At 32.7% G+C, this 20,773-nt stretch overlaps 1 protein-coding gene across 5 annotated transcripts in view; it reads right to left on the bottom strand.

The window, feature by feature from the left end:
• LOC108912028 (protein Skeletor, isoforms B/C) overlaps window positions 1-20,773 on the bottom strand; it is a 148,726-nt gene that overhangs the window by 37,640 nt on the left and 90,313 nt on the right. For all 5 annotated transcript variants that reach the window (XR_002763103.1, XM_018717169.2, XM_018717172.1 and 2 more), the window contains one exon: window positions 3,529-3,948. Coding sequence is in view for 4 of the 5 variants with exons in the window: in XM_018717169.2 (XP_018572685.1) it covers window positions 3,529-3,948 (420 nt within the window). In the remaining variant the exon portion in view is untranslated. The remainder of the gene's footprint in view (window positions 1-3,528; window positions 3,949-20,773) is intronic.

The raw sequence follows: 20,773 nt of genomic DNA on the forward strand, positions 1-20,773 counted from the left end.
TCCTAGGATTATTTTAGTAGATTTTTCATAAAGAAATTTCACTTCTACCATCTATATTATATTTAGTGTTATTCAGTGTATATCGTGTATATTTTTTTTATTAATAGTAATAGTAAATGTCATTATTACGGTTGATGCACAAACAATAATAATAATGGCCGAAAACTGTAGGGAGTGAGAAACGGCTCATTGTGTGAGAGAGGTCTCATCCCTACTCCGTGCTGTGTTTACTGGGTCAGAAGTGACACCGGTCGACGCCTGGCGGGGATAAAAAAAATGATCAAGTGATAATTGATCAGTTATCGACCGGGGTTGAAAATTATTGAATTACTAATATCGCTATTAAAAAATAAGGGTTGATGGTAGAAGGGTGAAAATTTAGGATTGTATGTATTTTTTAAGGCCACATCATAAAAAAATAAAAAAATAAAATTTTGTCCAAAAAACAACAAAAAAAAATTTTGGGGTGGACCACCCTTAACATTTAAGGGTATGAAAAATAGATGTTGGCCGATTCTCAGACCTGCCCGATAAGCACACAAAATTTCATCAAAATCGGTCCAGCCGTTTCGGAGGAGTACGGGAACGAACATTGTGACACGAGAATTTTATATATAAGATATTACAGAGAAGTCCTAAATTATCGTTTCAAAAAATAACATACTATTTTCGATAATGGATAATTAGAGAGATCCCTTAAAAGTGGGTGGTTCTTTGCGATATCCTAAAAGTATTTCTATATCTAGTCATATTTTAAACTTATATAATCCGGACACTAATTTACGTATTATGAAATCACACGTGTTATCTAAGAGATAGTTTTAGGAGGTGGCAATCACTAGTTGATTGCCAATTTTTTAAAAGTAATGGGGCCCTTTTAATTTAGTATAAGAATGTTCTATTTTCCTTCCTACTGGTTTGCTATCATCAGGGAAAGACAAATTATAATATATAAAAAGCACAAACCCCAATCCCGTAATAATCTTTTTTTTTCAAAGATATAGATTTCCATGTAATTAAGGAAAAAAAAATGTAATTTAAATAAACCCAAACGTATCATAAAATCTGTATGTCTTGAAAATTTGCGAAATAATCTATCAACACTCTGTATATAGTGGATTGAATTAATAACTTGGTCGATATTAGTCAATATGTTCTTCGATATAGTATGCAAGAGCATGACTATACAGAGTGTTTCAAAAACATGCGCCATCGCTCGTAAGCAGGTACCAAGACAAGGAACTTGGAGGATTCGAATCATCGATACCAATTTCGTTGTCAGAATCGATTCTTTGAATTCACTCACGATTCCGAATCCGCCGCGGTGATGTCGGAGTTGATAAACGCGCACCCAATTCCGTTCCCTAGTGATACGTAAATCGCCGATTGAACTTTATAATTAAGTACTTCGGATATTTATTGTATTATTTATTTTGTACAAAAATAATAGTTCCTTTGTTTATTTAAAAAAAATGTCCCAGAAGTTTATAATCAAATAACGTTCATTCTTATTGGTGGATGAATAACCTTTTTCGACAGTGACGACACATGTTGTCTGAAACACATTATAGATATTTCTGGGTGGAATTACTATACGTAGTTTAATGGATTTACAAAATAATTCGTGACAGATCATTATAAACATATTTTATATAAATCACATTAAATATAAATGAATATAGCAAATTTGCTGTAAACTACTAGAAAAGCTCACTGCATTTTATACGCTATATGCTACTTTTACTATTACTCATGACTGTAATTAACACAACTGGAAAATGTCTACAAACAATCATGCTCATAAAATTTATACTTACTGGATTATACCACCAAGGCGGCTTGTAAATAAAAAAAATACAAATTAGATGACACTGCTAAAATTAACATTGAAACAAAATTGGTCACGAAAAGAAATAGTTTATTACAATAAGAAATAAAACCAGTATTTTTTAAAACGGTTTAAATGGAAAGGAAATCAGTTGTGTTTAAGATATGTATTCCTATTTTTATCTGTACAAATTTTTTTGTTATTCTTTTTCTTTTTTTATTTGGGAATGTTTTTAAATATTGTACAGTACGTCAGTTCATTAAAGTTCATTCAATTAAAAGGCATGCAAACTTTTTTTGAGAAAATCAATGAGATGCACGATTTTTATTTTTAGTTGCTCACTTTTTTATAAGAAGTACATAATGACCGGTGACGTTAGTGATACTTTTTTTTTAACGGAAAAGGGTAATTTCTTCAATATGGTCATGTTCCTTCAGACCTTTTTTAATTATTCTTATCTAAAAATTAAGATCTTATCTGCATTAGAAGAAGAGGGTTCGTCTATTTGCCGATATTTTCTATGCATAGTTTTAGGGGCGTCGTCAGATCTAAAAGTTTGAATACATAGAATACGGTCTGCCACGCAGGGCAACAATCTTTGTTCAGGAAGAAATTTTCCGATTTTATATTTCCTGGAACTCTTAACCTACACTCGTCAGGATTTATGGATAAGCGTAAGCTTAACTTTATTTTTTATCTGTACCTTAGCTATTGTAATTGTACCTACTATTAGCCTCGAAACCGCCTACCTTTCGAATTGGTTGATTCTGAGTGGTAGTATATTTTACCATTCTTTCGAATAATTCACTATTAAGATGAAATACATCATGCATCTCTTTACCACCATCAGAGGCTTGTTTAGGGCCACCAAGGGAGACTATAAAGCAGGGAAGGGTAACAGAAAATAAAAAATTCGTAGTTTAGAGTTTTCAATTTTCGCCTGATACAAAATCCTGCAGTTTCCCCCAAGCTACAAGAGATGTATCGAGGCTATCATAACAACTTAAGCAGAAAGACACCGAGCTGCTAGATTCGCAAAGTCTGTGCTCTGTGTGTTCGACTGTCACACTTAACCCACAGATTACTAAATTTTTATAAACGGATATTTAAAAAAAGTCGTAAAGGAACAGGTCTAATAAGTTGAAGGGTTTTTTTAAGTTAGCCCTTGTAAGTACTATAAAAACAACCATTTTTCATCTACAAAAGTTGTAGAAAGTTCAAAACAAAGATTGAGGTGTCCAAATCTTTTCATCAAAGATATCCTGACACATTATAAAATGTATTATATTTAAATTATATTTTTGACACATTTGGTATAAGAAATTTTGATATGATTTTTGTAATTTTGTAAATTATTGAGTAAGTATACCTATACACATAAAAATGGAAAATTTGTGGTAGTCTTTACGTTTTAAGAAATTGATATTGTGTGTACATTTTCAATTAACGCAATATATTATGATTGAAACTGAGCTGTTTTATTAGACGCTAATCATGTTAGGGCAAGAGAAACTATTAAACGTACGGTGAAAAAATATGTTTATTTAATTTCGGTGCTGTACGAGGTAATACAAATGAAACCATAAGATTAAGGAGAAATGGAAATTAGTAAGATAAAAGATGAAGATGACATGAAGAAACTGAAACACTCAATGATGTTTTCGTCCCGATTTGCTTTTCTTTGTTTTTCGTTTATTTACCGATATTTTTGTTTGGCCCAAAGCCGGAGGAACGTCCAGATCCTTCGGAATCATCACGTGTCCAAAGTTGTGCCTGTACTGCACACACCAAACGGCCAACCAATCAATATCGTAGACCGTCAGAGACCCAGGAAGTTGAATTTCTATGTCTTCACCTTGGTAACCTCTCAGCGGCTCCAACGAACCCATCTCATTGGGGACTTTGATTCCAAAGGGACTGGGCTCTGATCCGTTTCCAACCCAGAAATACGCGTCTGGACCGGCTCCGTCGTAGTGTAAATTTGGAATATAAAATGTTTTGGCGTCTAGGATGCTTATATTGTCTGAACGTAGTCCGTGAGCAAGTCTCTTGAATTCGGGGAGGACTCTGGGTTTTGGTACTTCTAGATTAGGGGGGATGAATACTTCGCCGAAATCAACCTGTAATGATAAATCGAAATAGTAACTTAATAAACTATTATTAACAAAAATATATAAAATCTAGCTATCCAATTTATTCCTCTTTTTAATTATAGGCGCCTTGTTTTAAAATTAAAAAGTGTGGTCTTTAAAAAATTTGTTAACGATTCTTTATCATATTTATAATATGTGATATTCTCCAATTTAGCATCTGCTGAAATCATTCTACCAAATTTGAATAAAATATTTTTAAAAGTGTTCGAGATATGGGTACCAAAAGCTTTTTACTATGTACAACCGTTAGTTCAAAAATTACTGAAGTTAGATATGTTTCGTTTCGTTTCCTTCGTTTACTTTTTATTTTCTATAAATCTATTTAGCTCTGAAGTAATTTTTTATACATGTAGTTGATAAACAAAATTTGGCGTGAAAATATTGATAGCAAAAAAACAACATTAAATAACTAAATCTTTCTCTTCATTTTTCTCCCTTTTTTACTTTTCTTCTTTCTTGTCTAGTTATTTCGCCTCATATCTGTGTAATTTATTTTTCTAAATTCTAAATCCTCTCTAATACGAAGCCTACCATTATAAACTATTTTTCGTATTAGTGCTCCAGAAAAGAAGACAATTATTTAGTTATTTAATGTTTTTTCTTCTTTTGCCATGTATTCCTTGATGTGGATATTTTCATTAAACAGGAGCAGATAGATTCCTAGTCTAATCGTTTTTTAACAGCTGAATAAAAAACATTTTCTCGAGAATGTGAGCTTAATATAAACCAAAAAAAAAAGGAAACGCTTGTTTAACTTTGATATTTTTTAATTATTGGTTACATTAAAGTAATGAAACTAAATGTTTATAATTATATATTAGAATACAGTACTAACTTTTAGAAAAAAATTGCTAATATACGTTTTTCAAAAGTCCCTCTTGTTTTAGAACCGCAAGCCTATGATTAAAATCAGATTTGGTTATATTAAACTAATCGCTTTGCTGGTAATTATTTCGTAGCGAGAGGGTGGCTCCATGAAAAGTGAAATATGGTGTAAATACAGTTTTCTTTAAATCGTGTCCGGAATAAACATTCTCAACCTAAAAGACATCAATGTCAACAGACATTGCTGACAACCTTAATATTAACATTGTTTTTCAATAATATACCAATGTTGCTATTGTAGGTACCTAGATATTATCATCAAAATGAATTGTACGCATTTACTATACTAGATGAAGTTTTTGTGTTCTTTATTAATTCGAATATGAAGCAGACATTTCTTGTTATACTATATTGTAACTACTACTTGCTCGGAATAATTCAACAGTATAGCCAGGATACATAAGAAAGGATCAGTTAATATAAATCAAGCATCGAAGTCATATCTTTCATTTATTTGAATGGAAATAAGTACAACTACATCTACTGCAACCTACAACTATGGAAACTTTACTGAACCTGAGTACCCAATCGTAATCAGTGACTTCGAAAACCCCCGTATACAAAATATGGCGCGAATGTGTAATTTTTTGAAAATTTGGTCTGTTATTTTGGATCCGCCATCTTGAATTTTGCAAAATTAACCTCGGATATGTGATCAGCAACCCCGAAAACCCCCGTAGGTATACCAAACTTGGCGCAAATCTGTTATTTTTTGAAAATTCGTGATATCTGAACTTAATTGACTCGTTTTTTTAGGTTAGAAAAAGAATCATCAATTCTGACCGCGGATTCACGTTTGGCGGGCTCTTAACCATACAAATGAACATTTGAACATTTTTTTGTACTTTTCCTAGCACTTTTTCGTGAATTTTTTCTATATTTGATCTGTTTTTTGAGGTTACGAAATTCCTGTGATGTGATAACTCAATTTTGACACCGGATTTGTGGTCAGGAGGCAAAAATACTACGGATAACATATATCGCACGAAAAGTACAGACAACTTTTTTTTCGTGCGGTTGTGTTATCAGATGAACTCTTTCAGGCTACCGCATGCTTCGACAACAAAATTATAATCCCGGTTACTAAATTTACAAAAGTTACTAAAAACTTTGAAGGATTTGCAAATGAAATTAGAAGTACAAATAAGAAAATAGTATAGGTTGATGAAGATGACGATGGTGGTATAGGTACATTTGGAAAACCATCCTTGAAATTTTTTTTTTATTTTTCTTTCTAATTTATTCGTGCTAATTATAATATTAGACTACTTGTATATTTAGGTAGGTACATATTTTTTGTTTAATTTATGCCTAGGTATTTATATTAATTTTGTATGCCTGGAAGCATCATCGGACCATTTTTCCTCGAGAATGCGGCTGGTTAGGCAATAACAGTTAACGGTGCTCGCTATCGCGACATGATAAACGTTTCTTGTACCTAAATAGTAACATGTAGATGACATGTGGTTTCAACAATTCAATTACTACATGAGTTATTTCTTAGTAGTGTAATTTCTCGTTTTGGTAATCAGAATTGGCCGTCCAATCATGCGATTTAACGATGTTGGACTTTTTTCTCTGGGATTTTTAAAGTCTAAGGCTAATAAGTCCATACCACCCACGCCTTGAAGGAGGAAGTTGAGCGCTGTATAAACGAAATTCAGCCGCATTTATGCAAAACGATCATGGAAAATTTCGACAAAAAACATCTCCGTCATTTAAAAATGTCTTGAGAAAAAATAGCAAGGAAAGAAAAAAAAAATTTAAATGTTCTTCAAAGACGCGTAACTTTTAAAGGAAGCAAAATTATACAAGAGTAACTTGGTCTAAATTGGCTAATTTTCATTCAAAGGAAGCTACCCTTAAAAGTACGACCCATTCGCATCCGGACACCCTGAATAAATAACTCTTTTGCTTATTTTTACCTAAAGGATATCGCATTCAATTTTGTACACTTTCTTACAGGCCACCCTGTATAATGTTTTTATTGATTTTGCATTTGTTACTGTAAAATAATCATGATTATTTAAATATATCTATGTAATATGGATCGGGATATCACATGTTCCATGACATGTAGGTATGTGCTCAACTTCTGGCTAATGTACATGGTAGGTATAGTTTCAATATGCACGAACATTGTAACCACTAAGTAAACCAATATTAAATATTATAAGAAGGTAGCCATTTTAGTAATGTATCTGAATTTAAACGTTCCTCATCCTATGGAGTTTAAATCTAGCGCAGGTCGATAAAATGTAACTGTAACGTGAAGTCCAACCTTCTGGTATGTCCCGTAGTCTAGGGAAATGGAAAAACGGCCCTATGTATTCGGAATATAGGTCTGAGAAAGCTATTCTTACCAGCACCCATACTGCTCCTGCTCTACATTCGGCATAAACGATTAAATAAAAAGAGATCTGTTTATATTCAGGATGATGCATTAATAAATAATGTCGGAAGCTACTTTAAAAATTGCCGTCATTAATTTAACTGGGCAGGCCGTGAAATAAAATTTTGTTAGTCGTGCGGGTTAATTTGGATTTCATTTTTTGCACGTTTCACAGCCCCCAATCTAGGGTTGAGAGGAAAATATTTCAACAGGACTGTTGGAATTGTAGCATAATTTATATAATTTGTTTTTTTCTGTAGTTGCCTATAAAGTGTCCAATAAAGAAGTAACACACTTCAAGAATAGTTGCTTTGGGTCGAAATAAACCGATTTAGATCAAGTTAACTTTTTTGTTCCTTAGAAAATTATCGGAATTCTTTTTTTTTGATAACCGTCACCTTTAAAAATATTTGATATGAGAATTGATATGGACTCATAGGAGACGACCAAGGAAGAATGTTTAGCTACCGAATTGTCACCAGAATTTAGCCAAGTGAAAATTGTTAATGAAGTTTTGTCGCAGCCTCCTCGATTTTTCATAACGTTATGTGATAGTGCATAATCTTCTTCTTCGTGCAGATTTAAGATGGTTCTCAAAAGATAGGATTCTATCCCAGCTCTACAAGAATAAATGCAACAATTTGTTTAAAGGTCGTCGTAGCTTGTATTAAGATTGGGTAGCTAGATTTGTGTATTTAGTAGGTACGAATTTTTCTTCTTAATGATTTTAATTTATCACTCCAAGAAAATACGAAAAATGGTTTTACTTTTTGAAACAAATTGAAGCTTAAAAAAAATTCTGGCAATGTTTACATAAAAGAAATTCTAAAATGTTCGATTTGACGAAGTTTTCACATCGCTAAATATGAATCCAAAAGATGTGCTATTTGTTTCAGATTATTTGCAAGTACTGCACCAACATTTTTGATAATGTTACCCATAGATCGAAGATCTAAGAAAATTAAGTATATGGATTTCAGATCCATTTTCAAAGAATACGAGCCATACTAACCTTAATATTAAAGAAAAGCACTTATTGAACTTTCTTCCGAAATAACACAAATATCAAACTTTAAACTTAAAACTTTTGTATAATTCTGGATTTCAATGAAAAATGAACATCCAAAACTGAGCGAGATAGTTATTAAATTCTTATTTAATTTTTCTACTGCTCACTTGGTGACAAAAAATATTTTAGAAATACTAAAAACAGGATACAGAAATCGACAATGTTGTAGCTAAATAAACGAAAAGCATCAGCACATTTCTCATAATTTTGTGTAACTTAAACAACTTGGGACAAAAAAGTAGTGCAGCATTTTTAAAATGTTGAAATAATAATAATAGGTTTAATACCGTACTATACAGTGTGTCCGACAAACGAAGCCAGTAAATTATGGAAATAATTTTATATCGATGTGATAAATCGTGTTCCAAAATGCTTCCTAAGGGAGGCAGGGTTCTTTGAAGATGGCCCTTTGACATTGTTTTTTTTTAATTGTTCAGATCGATGTTATCTAGAAGGATCAAATTTTTAATTACTATCAATCAATTAGAATATTTTACGTATTTATTTTAATATTAGATTTATATCCAGCTAGATAATTCGAATTATATATTATTAATTGACAGGATCTCAATAATTAGCAATTTTCATTATCCATATTTTTTTGTTAATTAGTTTTTGTTAAGCCAGACATTAGAAACGGAGTTTCACATTTAAAGCAATTCGAAATTTTACCAACAATATAAAAAAAAATTTTCAAAAAGAAAAGATAATTTTTTTATTAAGTTACATTTGTAACTGCAGCTGCAGACAATAAAAAGTTTCCAATTTAAACCACCTGTGTTTCTTTCTAACAGGACTTTTTCATTTTAGCACTTTGTATCACTGATGTCAGTGTAGCATTGCATGAAAATTGCATAAATGAATAAATTAATGTTTATACATTGTAAATTTACACATGCAAGTAGATTACTTTAATTATTGTTCGTACTGTATTCATGTAAACATATCTACAATGTACGCAAATGTTATTTCTACGATCTATATTTGTACAAGATGTTCTAGAAATAGGTGCCAAGGAAGTTCTCTAAGCAAGAACTTCTGTCTCATCAATTTTTCGAAAAACCCACATTTTTTCAGTATTTTGTCCATTATATTATTATATTATCCATTAAAATAACGCTAAAGAGATGCATATGAATTAAAAAAATACTTAAGTAATGTATGCCACCATTTTATGGAATATCACTATTTCCAACTTTTTTTCAGTCTAAATATTAAATACCAGCGATAATTAAATCCCGTTCTTTTATTTACTATTAACTCACTTGACTTATGCTCCAGTGGAGTGTAACAAGAATTTAAAATTTTAACACATTATTTCATTTCAAAACTGTGCAAAACCATACTTATCGTATCAACTTCGACGTCACCTGTTACGTGGGTGTTGTATAATAATGAAAACGTAATATTGAGAGTTGGTAGAAGGAAACGCAAAAACTAACGCTTAGGTGGGGAATTCTGATTCTGAAAAGTAAGACGATCGGCGCACGGTGAAAATATATAAGTAGTGAAAAATTAAAAGTGTTTAACCGGTATTAGTTAGCAGGTAATTATTCTCTAAGTACTTTGTTGTTAATTGTTCTATGTAATCTTATGATTGTGATGATTATAGACGTTTCATGATAATAATTCTGTATATGTTTAGCCTTCATTGTCTCATGTTCAGGGGCGTATATTTTTCTAACGTAAAATTGTTACAATTATTATGAAAGATTGCTCATTATTTATTACATGTTAAAATATGTATATATTGTCGTGACTGCTCAGATATTGCAATAACAACTTCTTTGTTTCACATTTAACTTGTTTTGTCATGATTACGTTGTTCGAAAAACAAGTAATAAAGCATTTCTTGTTCTCACTTTATGTCATACGCATATAAGAGCTTTGTTGAATTTACTAACATTTTCGCCTTTGAGGAATGAATCTGTAAAAAGAATAATTGAATACAAAAAAAGAATTGCTCTGGATTGCCTCCCGTATGGGACTCCAGTACCTTGAATTTTGTTGTATTTACGTGACGTTTTCCATGCATTGTATTATGTCTCAGGAGAAATGAAGCATATTATTATTATTATTGTTGTTGTTATTATTGTTGTTATTGTTGTTGTTATTATTGTTGTTATTATTAGCTTCCGGCCCTGACGGCTAACTAACACCAAACCTCTTCAGTTTTACTTGGAAGTGTGTATGTCTAATTCGAATGAGGTGATATTTAGTGAGAAATTAAATGAGTCGGGTGTTATTTATCATTAGCAAAGGATCTTAATTTATGCCTTTGGTCAGCGGTTGTTTTGTATTTATATTTCGATGGTTAGAGCAACGATCGTGGGTTTCTCTGCCATGCTCTTTCCCCACAGGAGCTCTAGGTGAGCCTGGCACTCTCATTTTATGTTAAATGGTTGTTAATGTTTTGGTTGTTCTTTCTATGTGTCACATGTTTAATTTGAAGACTGTTGTACATAAATAATAAAGTTAGGTGTATTTACTCTGCTTTTGTTTTATAAAATTAAACCATACTTCCCCTCTTTAAAGTTAGTAGCCAGCGCCTTTCAGTCAATTAAAAATAGATATGTATACAACGTAGGGATTCCTTATGACGATCACATATTTCTGGCCACAACTACGTTTATATTTTTTTTTGCAATTGAACCCGGGGTTGTTATACTACAAAACTAATTACTAAAAATATTTGACGAGTTGTTGCTTTTGATTCAATAACATGGTTAAAATTTTGGCGCTTAGTCTTGGGACACCCTGAATGTTGTAAATGTAATGGGGATAAAGAGCGATTTTTTTCAGTGTACCTGTTAATGTTTTATATAATATAAGCACATAACATCATGACATTATGACTTTTAGGGTATAAATAAATAAATTAGAACTAAAGGTCACGTAACGCAATCATCTAGGTATAACGAAGGTTAAACAGATCCTCCTCAGGTAAAACATGACAGTTTTAAGGGAAAGGTGTCGCGTAGAAGGCCACCGTCGTACCCTTTAGCATAGCAACTCACCCATTTAAGGACTTTCTCTACATCAACGATGAGGCACGGCATACTGTGACACTTATATTGTCCACATTTCCTGCTGCCTTTTGTTTCTGGACGTGAGTTTAATTTCTTTCGTCGCGTCTGCGAAAGGGGATATATGGAACAGACGTTTTAATTAAGGTTATGACGACAACGGCTTTTATATTTCCTTCGAATCAATTAGTGGTTCATACATAAAAGATCTTTTATGGTACAGTATGACTGTTCTCGAGATGTGGTAGCGAAAGATTGTTGTACAGCAGAGAAAAATTTGTGGGGTAGATTGTTTCTAAAGGGGGCTGGCAAAAATAATATTTTTATATACATTTTTCGTTATAATTGCGGTTTGGGAACAAAGTCATACGGTGAGGTTTGCACGAAAAAATTAGAATACAAAAGTCACAACCAAACTTGTAAAGTTTTATAATTATATTCAGTATGAAATCGATAACCTATCTAACTGGTGCGGATTTAAATCCTTCCAAACGTCATGCCATATATTTTTTAAAGGCAGCAAAAAGGTATAGATACCACATGTGACTTCTAAAATGTTGAACATTATCTTTAGTCATTTGGACTATGCTTCCTATGATCGATATCCATATTATGACTGGCATGATTTGAAAATAAAGCAAGTACATCATCACTTCTAAAGATACCTACATACGTTTTAAAACCAAGATTTTGATGATATTAACGACCAAGTTTGCTAAAGTATAGATTCCCTACAAATCGCTGATCCCCTTCGAACCATTTGCGCCCAAAAAATCTGATGAGTGACGTCATTGGTATTATACGTCAACGTCAAATATTATTATTTTTGCTGATGAATTTACAAAATTTCAGTTTTGATCTGTATTATTGAAGTTTCTCTGTGTCGTGTGTCATATTGTTGTTCTTGAATTTTTTTACCGTTAGATTGTTCTTTAAATACTATTAAGCTCACAAACTGTTATCTAAAACTTTGTCAAAATATAATTATGGAGGCCAAATTTGTAGTGGCGAATTCACAAGGTTTCAAAAGATCATTTATTAAGGAAGAGTCGATGATGCTATCAAAAATATATTTTTAATCTTTCTAACAAAAAAAAAAAATTAGTAAACATTTTTATAAAAAGATTTCGATTTGCAATACAACGATAATGAGCTAGCTGCAAATGAATTAAAATCAACAGATACAAAGTGTCATGTTCTATATGTATATACTTGTTAAACCAGATAAATCGCTTTAGAGGTTTTCGTCTCATTTTGCAATCAAAGAAGGAGCCATACGAAAAGAATAAACGCTGGTAGTCAGTGAACTTTTTGAATCGAAAGCCTCAATGAGACAGCTCCATACATGACTACCAACAATTCCTTGGACAAGTACCTGCTGTTAAATTAAGTCAGAGTTGGAGAGATTGAAAATGAAAGAGAAAATGTTGAATTATGTCAAAATGAAAACAGTAACTGACTTTGTGTTATATTATACAACGGGTATGCTTACATTTAAGGTTCTCTAAAAATCTTGGACGATATTACCAAATTAGTATTATTAGTATGCATTAAATATACAGCGTGGTAAAAAAGTTCTGCATAAAATTAATATTTTCATTAAACAATTTTTTTTTTTCAAAAAACGGTGAGACCCGTCGATTTTTATTTGATCCAGGGCACCTTGTTATGTGGAAACATTTTTTTTCAAGAATCCACTTACGGCAGCCGTGACATAATTTTTTTTTAAATGACAACGCATATTTCTTTCGTTCGAAATTGATGACAGTGATAATTATCTAAACAACGGTGTGACAATTTCGATGTCTTACATAACAATTTTTTTTAGAAAAATGCACCTTAAGTTCTTGAATGCAATAATTTGCTGTTTACGGATCAAATGCCTTAGAAAAAAATTTATTCGGCAGAAAGCATTTCAGATAACTTAAGTTGCAACTGGTGTTATGTAATATTTGCGGAATTATTCATCAGATATTGTCAGGATCCTGATTAAACTGCAAAATTTAGAACCAAGTTCAACCGCACAAAATCCAAATAGTATGTAGCAAATTAAGGTCGACTTTTTGTCTTCGAGTTTGCCGATAAATTCCCCAAAAAAAAAAGATCCAAAGAAATGTTTACTTGAAAGGAGTAGATTACCTGAAATATTGAAGACTAAAAATCAGTACCGATTTAACATTCTTTGGTGAAATCGTTTAATTCGAAATGGCAAAACTTAGTGAACGCGAAAGAATTGATATTTTGAGGATGATTGGTTTCGGCGATAAGTTACGAACCCATCAAGAAGCTTGCCAATTATTTAATGCAACGTACCCTGACAGACCACCAATTACGCAATCTACGGTTAGTAGGGTACTGGCAAGGTTTGAGGAAACTGGTAGTGTGAAAGATGCTCCTCGTGCGGGTCGTCCTAGAGTAGATGATGAAACTAGATTGAATATCCTGGTGGAGCTCCAGGACAACCCTCATTCTAGTACAAGGTCGATTGCATTGAACAATGATATTTCACATGTAACTGTGGTGAACTTTCTCAAAAAAGAGAAATTTCACCCCTATAAGGGTCACTTGATACATGCATTGACTGAGGACGACCCAGACCGCCGTCTCCACTTTTGTGAAGATTTAATGCATCGATGTAACGGAGACCCCGACTTCCTCAAGAACATAATTTTTTCTGACGAGGCTACTTTTTATCTTAATGGATCGGTGCATCGACATAACTGCCGGTATTGGTCTCAGGAAAACCCGCACTGGGTGCAAGAAGTAGATCATCAGCACCCCCGAAAGGTGAACGTTTGGGCGGGAATAATAGGGCGTCGTATTTTAGGCCCGTATTTTTTCGAGGAAAATTTAACTGCTGCTCGCTATTTGGATTTCCTGCGGTTCGATTTGGTCCCAAGCTTAGCAGAGTTATTCCCGAACAACGAGGATCCTGATATTCCTGAGGAAAGAATTTGGTTTCAGCAGGATGGTGCACCGCCCCATTATGGAGTGCAAGTACGGGAGTACTTGAATAACACGTTTACTGGCCGGTGGATCGGGCGACGCGGAACAATCGAGTGGCCTCCGCGTTCGCCTGATTTAACACCTCTAGACTTTTTTTGTGGGGCTATTTGAAATCGCGTGTGTACACAAACAGACCAGGTGATTTGGAAGAACTTAAAAACCGTATTCGTTTTGAAATAAATCAAATCGACCCGGGAATGCTTGAACGAAGTGTAGACGGCGTTTACACACGCTTAGGACAATGCCAAATGGTACAGGGTGGGCAATTCGAACAATTTCGCTAGACTTACACAAACATTAGTGTAATTTTACTCGTTTGAAATGTAATTTTGTCAACTTTGTCCTTTTCGGAGCCATTAATAGTGTAAGTAGACAATTATCACCTATAAGAACTTATTTTTCTAAAAAAATTGTTATGTAAGACATCGAAATTTTCACACCGTTGTTTAGATAATTATCACTGTCATCAATTTCGAACGAAAAAAATATGCGTTGTCATTTAAAAAAAAAATTATGTCATCGCTGCCGTAAGTGGATTATCAAAAAAAATTTTTTCCACATAACAACATGCCCTGGATCAAATAAAAATCGACGGGTCTCACCGTTTTTCGAAAAAAAAATTGTTTAACGAAAATATGAATTTTATGCAGAACTTTTTTACCACGCTGTATGTTACTCTTTACATAAGATGCAGGTAAATCATAATTATAATTTAGTAGCATCTCAGCCGAAATATTGAGTCATTATTTTGTAGCAGCATCGAAAACACTTGGTTTACCTAACAATATAATCACAGATTGCAGATCGAATTGTATTTTTGTAATTTTTATTTACACATTGTAATTTCTAAAAATGTTGCAACTGTAATGTTTAGAAATATCTACTCACGCAGAAATGATTAAAATGATTAATAATTTATTACTGAGTTAGACGATGGAAATCAAATTGTAATACCGATGACGTATTCCCCCATCAGAAATGCTGCAATGCTATTGGACAACTAAAGGTCAAAGTTTGTAGGCAACTTAATTCTTTAGCGATCTTGCTTTCATGTCTTGTTACTTTCTTTGCACAGAAAATAAGAAGATTTGAAGCTATTATGGTAGTCTCATCTGCAAGGTATTCTATCTGCTTCTCTAGCGTTGTTAGAGGAAATAGCGCATCATATCTCTGCTTTAATACTAATACTATTGTCAGTTATTCTTATGTAACTTTGAATTAGATTTTAATTATTTATTGTATTATTCCTTATATCATAGAATTTTATTTTCCATACTTGTTCTTTTTAATGTTTGTAACCACTGATTGTAATATTAAATAAGAAAAGGACCGTGTTTAGTAAATAATACGTAATAATCAATGAAACTAGGATTATACGAGTATAGGATGACATTTGAATATGGCAAAAATAGATATATGTTTCCACTAACAAATAATCAGAGGTGCAAAAGAAATGCAATGAATAAAAAATATATAGCTGAGAAATCCCTACGACTGTACCGCCTGTGGATATCATTTGTTTAACATCGAATGAAATATTTGCCCATTACATTCAAGACATAGTTTTAATCGCTAAATAAGATCTGTTGTTATTAGATGTTGTAGAGTCATCCGATGTTAACGATATTATCCAATTAAAATACTGTACAGTACTAGAGGTACTCAAAGATTGATTGAAATCAGCACTTGAAGTGGTTGGAAATTATAACAAACTGTATGTTCTTATTATGGCAGAAAGTTCTTCAGAAGTAAAAGTTGCTATTGTCACATTTTTGCGCACCATCTTATCTAACACGTTCATATTTGCTCATTAAACTACATACAAAATGAATAGGAGTGTCAAGGGGACACATACGTGAAGCGTGCTTTAATAGTCTTTCTTAATTAATTAGCTGATGACTAGGTACTACATAGACGTAACATAGGGAATTAGAATACAAAACAAATGAGCTCGTAGTAGGGTGAAATTTTGCAGGTTCTAACAAATGATCCTCTATCGCTAAATAGTCAAATTTATGTAGGTGTCAAATATTCTCTGAAGTTGGATTCCTCAAGGTTGTCGAGATTGAACAAATAAATGTTACATCATTCGATTAAATATGGATAAAATGAAGAAATAGAAGCTGTGACTTTTGACTTACCTGCAAATATTTAAGTTTTCAAAGTGTGTAACTTTTTGGAGCTAAATAATAATGCTGTATTTTCTGATATTTATACCATTTCAGAGTGAGTTCCATAAAAATTACCCTTGATTCTTTCATTTAGTGTAAATGTTTTTAATATTAAATTGTTCAACTAAAATGTGAAAAAAAAACTCATAAAGTACCCTCACCTTTTGATATCAAAATTAAAATCTCTTGATAATAAGTTTGTGATCCGAAAATTAGGTTTTATGGGAATATATCTTTAGGGATGTAGCTATTTTGAAAACAACGCGTAATACTATATGTAGGTATATTCTGTGCATATATAAATTATTTTGGTTTGAATGTATTTACTTTTTAATTTACTTTTTTTTACTTTTCCGTAGATTGTACTTCTATGGAATTATTGAATTCAGAAATTCATAATATTCTGGAATTTACTTCAAAATATCCACACTTCTGTTTGTACAGTTTCTATTTTCACTTTGCAATAAATTAAAAGCAATTATATTTTATAACGCTTCCGTTTCTAAAGAGTATTTGTGGAAATATTTACTGAAATTCAATACACTGTAATTGTATTTTCTCATTGACTGCATCGGTATATTTATATACGATATTAACCAATAAAATCTATATTTTCTTTTCGGATTTCATGAAAGTATTAATTTATTTAACTGATTTTTAATTTTGACTGACCAAATGTTCTGCATTTACAGTGAAATGAAAAAAAATTGAATTATGATTCACTGCGCTACAAAATCTTCAGAACGAGCTGAACAGTCGGTACATTTCCAATTTGCTTGAATTTTATATTACGGAACCTTAGAATGAATACATGTCATACATGTAGCTGAATGGACGAACAAGTCTTTCATGTACAGACTTATGTTATTATAATATTAACAATGGATCCAATCCCATTATAGAGGACTCTATAAATAGTTGTAGATATAGATTACTAACTGGAACACAATAATACATAGTGTTTAAGACACAAGACAAGAAGGATTATTTTAACTACACACACATGCAAAGAAAATAATTTTGAAATTTATTTGACCAAAAATTGATTTTTCGAGACACTATGTGTTATGGCTTTATCCATGCTTATTTCTAATTAATATAGGTACTCATATTATAGTTATTTTAAGTAGTATGTTTTCCAATATATGTGTGCAGGGAATACCACGAAATGGAATTACGTCGACAAACGTTGAGGACATGTCTCCCAGGTAAAAATAAGCAATTAAAATATATAAACAAATGGGCCGAAAGCTTTTCGTTTTCGAGAGAGAGGCTGTTAAGAATTCAAAAAAAATAACGCGCTACATTTGACTATTTTGAAAGCGGATAGAGATATTTAAATATAAAACTTGGTGTGATTTAGACCATTTGTCGCTATATATCTAAGTAATTAGTACTACTAGTCCTGTAAAAAATTATTGCTAGTACCTTTTTGAATGTAACATATTATCCTGGTTAAAGAAGTGTAAAGGAAACAATCAGAAACTTAATTAAACTTGCATATAAGAAAATATTTTTTTTGGAATCTTTAACACCCTGTATCTAGAAAAAGATATCCGGCATTAAGTTTATATACAGCGTGGTAAAAAAGTTCTGCATAAAATTCATATTTTCGTTAAACAATTTTTTTTTCGAAAAACGGTGAGACCCGTCGATTTTTATTTGATCCAGGGCACCTTGTTATTTGGAATTTTTTTTTTCGATCATCCACTTACGGCAGCGATGACATATTTTTTTTTTAAATGACAACGCATATTTTTTTCGTTCGAAATTGATGACAGTGATAATTATCTAAACAACGGTGTGAAAATTTCGATGTCTTACATAACAATTTTTTTTAGAAAAATGCACCTTAAGTTCTTATAAGTGATAATTGTCTACTTACACTATTAATGGCTCCGAAAAGGACAAAGTTGACAAAATTACATTTCAAACGAGTAAAATTACACTAATGTTTGTGTAAGTCTAGCGAAATTGTTCGAATTGCCCACCCTGTACCATTTGGCATTGTCCTAAGCGTGTGTAAACGCCGTCTACACTTCGTTCAAGCATTCCCGGGTCGATTTGATTTATTTCAAAACGAATACGGTTTTTAAGTTCTTCCAAATCACCTGGTCTGTTTGTGTACACACGCGATTTCAAATAGCCCCACAAAAAAAAGTCTAGAGGTGTTAAATCAGGCGAACGCGGAGGCCACTCGATTGTTCCGCGTCGCCCGATCCACCGGCCAGTAAACGTGTTATTCAAGTACTCCCGTACTTGCACTCCATAATGGGGCGGTGCACCATCCTGCTGAAACCAAATTCTTTCCTCAGGAATATCAGGATCCTCGTTGTTCGGGAATAACTCTGCTAAGCTTGGGACCAAATCGAACCGCAGGAAATCCAAATAGCGAGCAGCAGTTAAATTTTCCTCGAAAAAATACGGGCCTAAAATACGACGCCCTATTATTCCCGCCCAAACGTTCACCTTTCGGGGGTGCTGATGATCTACTTCTTGCACCCAGTGCGGGTTTTCCTGAGACCAATACCGGCAGTTATGTCGATGCACCGATCCATTAAGATAAAAAGTAGCCTCGTCAGAAAAAATTATGTTCTTGAGGAAGTCGGGGTCTCCGTTACATCGATGCATTAAATCTTCACAAAAGTGGAGACGGCGGTCTGGGTCGTCCTCAGTCAATGCATGTATCAAGTGACCCTTATAGGGGTGAAATTTCTCTTTTTTGAGAAAGTTCACCACAGTTACATGTGAAATATCATTGTTCAATGCAATCGACCTTGTACTAGAATGAGGGTTGTCCTGGAGCTCCACCAGGATATTCAATCTAGTTTCATCATCTACTCTAGGACGACCCGCACGAGGAGCATCTTTCACACTACCAGTTTCCTCAAACCTTGCCAGTACCCTACTAACCGTAGATTGCGTAATTGGTGGTCTGTCAGGGTACGTTGCATTAAATAATTGGCAAGCTTCTTGATGGGTTCGTAACTTATCGCCGAAACCAATCATCCTCAAAATATCAATTCTTTCGCGTTCACTAAGTTTTGCCATTTCGAATTAAACGATTTCACCAAAGAATGTTAAATCGGTACTGATTTTTAGTCTTCAATATTTCAGGTAATCTACTCCTTTCAAGTAAACATTTCTTTGGATCTTTTTTTTTTGGGGAATTTATCGGCAAACTCGAAGACAAAAAGTCGACCTTAATTTGCTACATACTATTTGGATTTTGTGCGGTTGAACTTGGTTCTAAATTTTGCAGTTTAATCAGGATCCTGACAATATCTGATGAATAATTCCGCAAATATTACATAACACCAGTTGCAACTTAAGTTATCTGAAATGCTTTCTGCCGAATAAATTTTTTTCTAAGGCATTTGATCCGTAAACAGCAAATTATTGCATTCAAGAACTTAAGGTGCATTTTTCTAAAAAAAATTGTTATGTAAGACATCGAAATTTTCACACCGTTGTTTAGATAATTATCACTGTCATCAATTTCGAACGAAAAAAATATGCGTTGTCATTAAAAAAAAAATTATGTCATCGCTGCCGAAAGTGGATTATCGAAAAAAAAATTTTTCCACATAACAAGGTGCCCTGGATCAAATAAAAATCGACGGGTCTCACCGTTTTTCGAAAAAAAAATTGTTTAATGAAAATATGAATTTTATGCAGAACTTTTTTACCACGCTGTATATACTCTTACCTGAGAAACATCTCCTTAGAGTTTGCCGTCTTTATCATTAAACACCCTGTATAAGTATCATAATTGCTATTACTTTTTATTATTGTTACTTGTTATTTTAGAAGCAATAAATTAAATTTTTCAACAAATTTGAAATTTAAAAAAATATGTTCAAAAAACAATTGATGTCTATAAATGATATTACACCAACATTCAATCTTGTTAGTTGCTGTTAGTATTTTGCAGTTTCATAATAGTAAAGTAAAAATATACTTGCAGTAAACATAATAATTTATCGAATGCAATAAATATTGTACTTAAATGTTTTACTGTTTCAAAGGTTGTTTCTACTCTTTTGTGAGTTTTGACCAAGGTCGCTAAAGAAATAGATTACCTACAAACTTTGACCTTGAGTTGACCAATGGCATTGCAGCTTTTCTGATTATAATACTGATGACGTATTTCCATCGTCTAACTCCATATTACTTATTTGAATGTTTGATCATTTTTAACCATTTCCGTCCCAGCAATTTTTGATAGTCGTATATGTAATAA

Source organism: Anoplophora glabripennis, unplaced genomic scaffold (genome assembly GCF_000390285.2).
Source record: "Anoplophora glabripennis isolate ALB-LARVAE unplaced genomic scaffold, Agla_2.0 scaffold600, whole genome shotgun sequence".
Taxonomy (NCBI): Eukaryota; Metazoa; Arthropoda; class Insecta; order Coleoptera; family Cerambycidae; genus Anoplophora; species Anoplophora glabripennis.